The sequence below is a fragment of the Dermacentor variabilis genome, chromosome 7 (genome assembly GCF_050947875.1).
Source record: "Dermacentor variabilis isolate Ectoservices chromosome 7, ASM5094787v1, whole genome shotgun sequence".
Taxonomy (NCBI): domain Eukaryota; kingdom Metazoa; phylum Arthropoda; class Arachnida; order Ixodida; family Ixodidae; genus Dermacentor; species Dermacentor variabilis.
This window is the reverse complement of record NC_134574.1, coordinates 25,628,428-25,634,413: the sequence shown is the minus strand read 5'-3', so window position 1 is coordinate 25,634,413 and position 5,986 is coordinate 25,628,428. Positions and strand designations below refer to the sequence as shown.

The 5,986-nt window shown below is 51.3% G+C and overlaps 1 protein-coding gene across 1 annotated transcript; it reads right to left on the bottom strand.

The window, feature by feature from the left end:
- Positions 1–1,030: 1,030 nt before the first annotated feature.
- On the bottom strand, positions 1,031–2,248 carry LOC142588578 (uncharacterized). The gene has a single exon (XM_075700416.1). It carries the CDS (start codon positions 2,207–2,209, stop codon positions 1,031–1,033), a length of 1,179 nt encoding a protein of 392 aa, XP_075556531.1. The 5' UTR covers positions 2,210–2,248.
- Positions 2,249–5,986: the final 3,738 nt, after the last annotated feature.

The window sequence follows — 5,986 nt, the reverse complement described above, 5'->3', positions numbered from 1 at the left end:
TCATCCAATAGGTTGTCATTAAGTTTCCAGAGCTGCCAATTAAATATACTTTTTCTTTTTTCTGCTCCAAGCGAGAAAGACACTAAGCTGTGGTCGCTGAAAGAAACATGATTGACTGAGTAATTACTGCACAAAGGTACAAGAGCTGTCGATATATAAGCTCTATCTAGTCTAGCGTGGCTATTTCCTTGAAAATGAGTGAACTGGGGGAAGTTACATGAAAACAAAGACCCCACGTCATCTAAGTTGTGTTCATCCACTATCGCGCTTAAAAATATTGCACTTTTATCTCGAATAGGCCGTTTGTTCACTCTATCTTCTGGTTCACAAAGACAGTTGAAATCACCCAGTAATATGACCAGCTTATCGCATAGCAGGTGTTTTTCCATTTCCTCAAAGAACACTCGCCGGTCATGTTCCTTGTTTGGTGCGTACACGTTAATCACCCTCAAATTTTTCATTGCGAAGGTGAAATCACAAACAATATAACGACCACATTGACTGACACTCAAAGATTCCTCTACAATCTCAATATAATTTTGAAGAAATACAGCGCAACCTGCTGACAAACCTATGGCATGACTTATGGCAACATTGTACCGATTTCTAAAAGGTGATACCATGCGATCACTTTGTTCCTGCGTTTCTACCTTTGTCTCTTGAACTGCTACGATATCCAGCTCATTTTCTAACCGCAGGCGACTAAGCTGGTACTGTCGTCTCCTAGACGCCAGACCTCTGACATTTATCGTCGCTATGCGTAGTGCTGTGCCTGATATTAAAGCCATTTTTTTATATATTCTGCAAAATGATCGCATTACAGTACCCCTCTACAATCTGAAAAATTAGTTAGCATAGTATAACACCTACAGCGAAGATGAACCTTGTAGACAAATCACGTATGCAGCACAATGTGCGCTATAGGCATCTTCTAACCGGAAAGGCTTCACGACACTTGCAAATGAGTTCGCTCAGAGTCCCCACGTCTTCCCGAAGACCCCAAAAGGTTGCGCTGCGTGGAGAGTCGGCGTCAAGACGGAGGTTTTCCCGCCGGCCGCCGCTCAGCGGAAAAATTCGGCCTCTGCTTCAATAAAGACCTTCTTATGCCGAGTCCCTTCGGCGGTGGTTCTGTCTCTTCAACTCCTTTGTCTGCTTCCTCGACGCTCTCCTCCAATGGCCGCTTGGTGGGCTGTCCACTGAGGCTTTCGACGACGTCCATGCAGGTCTCTTGGGTTTCTTCCACTTTTGTATCCTCGCTGATAGGTTGACAGGCGTCCTTCGATGTGGTGGCTTTTTCCACGGCCTGGTCTTTGGTATCCCGTTCGCTCTCTGCTGGTTGACGCCTTTCCTCCAAAAAGGGTTTGTTGGCTGCCAGCGTTACCATTTTGCGGACTGTGGTGTCCTTTGACGGCTTCGAAGTTTCTTCAGCGTCGTTTTCATCCATGAGAAGTTCGGATGAATCCTCGCCACTCGTAGGCCCAGCGACGCTGGCGTACGTCTTAGGGCATTGACCTTCTTCATGTCCGAATCTACGGCAGGCACTGCATTTTGGAACCCGGCAGTCGCGGCGAATGTGCCCCGTTGCATGACAGCGCAGGCACATCGGCGGACGGCCTGATACGACCACCAAAGCTTGCTCACCTGCGACGTTCAGCTGGTGTGGTAGATCTTCCAGTTTAACGCCTGCCTTGAGACGCATGGACACCAACCTGGTTGTGGACCCCTTGTCAGTGATTCCGTGTACTCGCCACCGCTCTCTGCTAATTTCTGTCACTTTTCCATAAGGAAAGAAGGCCACCCGCACGTCTTCATCTGGAACGTTGTGCAACAGACAGTGCACTTTCATCCTTACATCTTGGTTTCCAGGATCAATGACGACGCAGCGCCGGCCCTTGACCTTCAATTCACTCGCGGCGAGTAACTTCTTCACGGCTTCGGGACCACTGAAAGTTACGGCCCACACGTGGCTCATCCGATACGCCCCTAAGGCGATCACTTCAGGAAGCAGCGACAAACCAGACAACGCGTCGCGAAAATCTTCGACTCGGTAAGGCCGCGCTTGAACATCTCCGTGAAGAAAAACTGTATTAACAACAAGACGAACTGTTGGCAAATTCGGCAAAATCAACTCGTAGCCTTCTTCAGATGAAAAGTTCCTGTTGCCGCGGCTGGCAATAGCCGCTGTAGCCGCCCCTACGGAGCTCGTCATCGCACAACCGTTCGCTTCGGCGGCCGGAAGTCCGATTACTGAGCCACGAGTTCGATGCTTCAAAGCGGTACAAAAGCGCCTCTAGTGAACGCGGTGTTGCCTTAGAAACGAGCTGTTTCTAAGGCTCACGTGTGCGTCGCTTGCTCAGGCGCGCATTTCGTTGTCGCGCCGAACGCTGCGTTGCTCGACGCTCACCGCGTCCGATGCGGGGCGCGTAGTCGCTGCGCCGTAGCCCATTGTTTTACACCCCTTGGCGGGTCGACGGGAACGCTATCGCGTTCCACTCTTGAAGGCGAAGCTTAAGCGTCCTCCAATTTTTTCAACTGTCACCACCGCCGGGTTCTCAAGAAAGCACGGGTCACACAACGCAGATTCACCGAGGCTAAAGCCGCACTGCCGCACCGCCACTACTCACGGCTTTCCGCCAAGTAACACAGACCCTACAACCAACACACAAGCAACACACGCACAATCACATGAGCAATATTGAACAAAGCGCGGTCCAGAGAACGATCACGCCGAGGACGAACACGCCGCTACGGCGTCGCTCGGCGCCAGCATCGCGCCTTCTCAAAAATCCCTAAACGATGCTGTCCCTGGGCACCTAGGATCAGGTCACGTGAGGGATTTTTTACGACAAATAGACGCACGCGTATCCGACTGTAGGTTTAGCTTACCATAGACGAGGCAACCTAAAGTTTGCCCGCGCGGCACCAGCGCCGAAGGCTCCCCTAGCGGACCGATGGAAGTTCCGAGGGTCGTCGCTGCGCCAGCACGCGCCCGTGTTCTGTACGGCAGGAGCGCTCGTGCGCGTGTTTTTTGCGATGCCGAGTGCGACCTCATCAGCCAGGAAAGGTGGCACGCAATACTCATGTGTTGTTCATTGCCACAGCAGCCTCGAAAACACGCAAGGTCGTACGCCGCCCGTGAAGTTCTACAGATTTCCTGGGAAGTGGTACGAGAAGGACAGACGACAAGCATGGATAACTGCAGTGCGTCGAGTCAAGTAAGTCTCATACTTTCGCATTCGCGTGTAATATCTTGAAAGCGGAATAGTCATATGCCTGTTTTTACTGCACCGCCGTTTGTTTAGTCGTGTCGCGTTGTTGAATTGTGGTGGCATCCGCCGTTTGTTAGCGGTAAATGCATGCGTGTTGCGCCGCTAAGCTCTACGACGCGTGCTCGATTCCCAGCCACAGCGGCCGCATCTCGATAGGGAACATCCTTGTTACCGTGTGCTTTGATTTTTATGCACGTTAAAGAACCCTCAGAGGTTAAAATTATTCCTGAGACTCCCCATTACAGCGGGCCTCATAATGATTGTGGTTTTGGCATGGTTTTGGCACTTAGAACCCCCGAATTTATTTGATTGCACTGTGCCTTCCCTCGCGATCGGCATGGACGAGCTCAAGAGAATTATTTCCCTTTTCCAAACGCTGCAACTTAAATTACTAGTTGTGCAGGTAACGAAAGGGGCCGCGCGCTGCTTTTGTGTGGTAGCAGACCGTATTTAATGCAAGCCGCGGTCGTCGCGTGCGTCGGGAAGCGGCAGATCGGAAAGCAGCCGCTCGAGACGTGCGCGTTATGTTTGCTGTTTGGCCATGCTTTCTAAGTATCTAAGTGTGCAAGTATCATAACTTCTAGTGGTACCACTCTTGTAGAATAATATATGCACACAATCACAGGAACGTTACCTTTGCAAACGTATTAATGGGAGTAATTTAACCCCCACAACAAATAGGCACACATACTGCTTCATTTATATGCGATGCAGATGGAAGCGGCGCCAAACAGACCAATGACAATCACAACAGTCTTCTCAGCAGTCAGCACCACCGGGACATGTGCTTTCGTACTGCAGCGACACAGCTCTTGAGCAGCAGCAAGACACGTGTGAAACAGACTCCAGAACATGCCTTTGTGAAGTGACGGAACCGTCAAGAAGCAGCCCAATGGATCTGCAGTGATCGAGTAGTATGACAACAGAAGTTGCTGCTGCCAGTGTGACTTATGTTGTAATTGAAATAAAGGTGGCTAAATTTCTGAACATGGTGCGTACCTCTAACTCGACGTCGTCTACGATCTTGTCGGACACCTGTGACACGCACTTGGCTTTCGCTCTCACATCACCGTCCACAATTTGTTCAACGCCGTACACGTTCGGAAGCAGACGCTCCCCTATCGTGAGGTTGCCGCCACGAAAAAAAGCTGTCGGCGTCGGCAACCTTCTTGAAACCGCACGGCAATCTTTGCATCGCTGTTGCGCAAGCAGGCGATCTGCCGCCGTCGAAAACGGAGCACCGTGAGAACGAGCAGCGAAGAAAAACGCGGACGGCACAATGTAAACAAAGCGGAGACTGCGCCACGACGCGACCGCGCTGCTTGGCGTTTCCACATTGGGGCGCTGTCAGAAGCCGCAGTAGCGCCGCCTGGCCATGGTTTTCTCGTCTATTGGGCCGAGGATGCCAGCAGAAGGCGAATGTTCTCAGGCTGATATTGAAACTAGTCAGAGAGGGTCCCACAGCACCCAGGATGATATCGAAGCTAGCCAGAGAGGGTGCCATAGCACCCACGCTGATTCCGCAACTTGTCAAGAGAGGGCGCCACAGCACCCAGGCTGATATCGTAACTAGTCAGAGAGGGTGCCACAGCACCGAGGCTGATTCCGCAGCTTGTCGAGAGGGCGCCACAGCACCCAGGCTGATATCGAAACTAGTCAGAAGCGCCACACCACCCAGGCGGATACCGAAACTATTCAAGAGAGCGCCACAGCCTCTTGGGTGTCACGCACCCAGGTTGAGCCAAAAGTAGTCAAGAAAGGGCGCCACAGCCTCTTCGGCGTCATGCATCCAGGCTGATGCCGAAACTGGTCAGAGAGGGCGCCACAGCACCTAGGCTGATACCTAAACTAGTCAGAGACGGCGCAACACCTAGGCTGATAGCGAAACTAGTCAGAGAGGGTGCCACAGGACCAAAGCTGATACCGAAACCAGTCAGAGACGCCACAGCACCCAGGTTGATACAGAAACTTATCAAGAGAGACTACCACAGCACCCTGGCTGATACCAAAACTTGTCAACAGAGGGCGCCACAGCACTCAGGCTGATATTGAAACTAGTCAGAGAGGGTGCCACAGCACCCAGGCTGATATCGAAACTAGCCAGAGAGTGTGCCACAGCACCCAGGCTGATTCCGCAACTTGTTAAGAGAGGGCGCCTCAGCCTCTTGGACGTCACGCACCCAGACTGATACCGAAACTTGTCAAGAGAGGGCGCCACTGCACCCAGGCTAATATCGCAACTAGTCAAGACCATTAGCCTCTCTAAAGAGACCCTGCGAACAAAGAGCCGGTGTTTCCCGCCATGGACGCCGATCAGTTTGGACGGATCGAGCAACAGCAAGTAATTACCCGTAAAAGACGGTGACGCCGGAGAGCCGATTCTTTTGTGCCACCACGTGAAGCGGAAGCCAAGCGTCAACCAAGTCCGGAAAATCTCCAGCTTCACACAAGGGAAAGAGTGGCGAATCACTGCTCCGCACTTCCGACAGCTTTCACGTGGAGTAGAACTGCATCCGTTCTTTAAGTTTGTTTCAAAATTTATTCCCTGCAACTTTACAAAAGAACGATTTACTGTGGATGTCTGGCCATCACGGGTTATACTTAAACGAAATGGCAGATTTATCAGCCAGGAACTCTTGAAGTTGACCTTTGATTCGCATTTTACTGCATACAGCTTACGCCACTGGACTAAGGTACAGAAAATGTTGCCTACAACA

What these genes read in the sequence shown, in the direction of transcription:
- LOC142588578 (XM_075700416.1), bottom strand. Translation starts at nt 2,209, where the DNA reads ATGACGAGCTCCGTAGGGGCGGCTACAGCGGCTATTGCCAGCCGCGGC.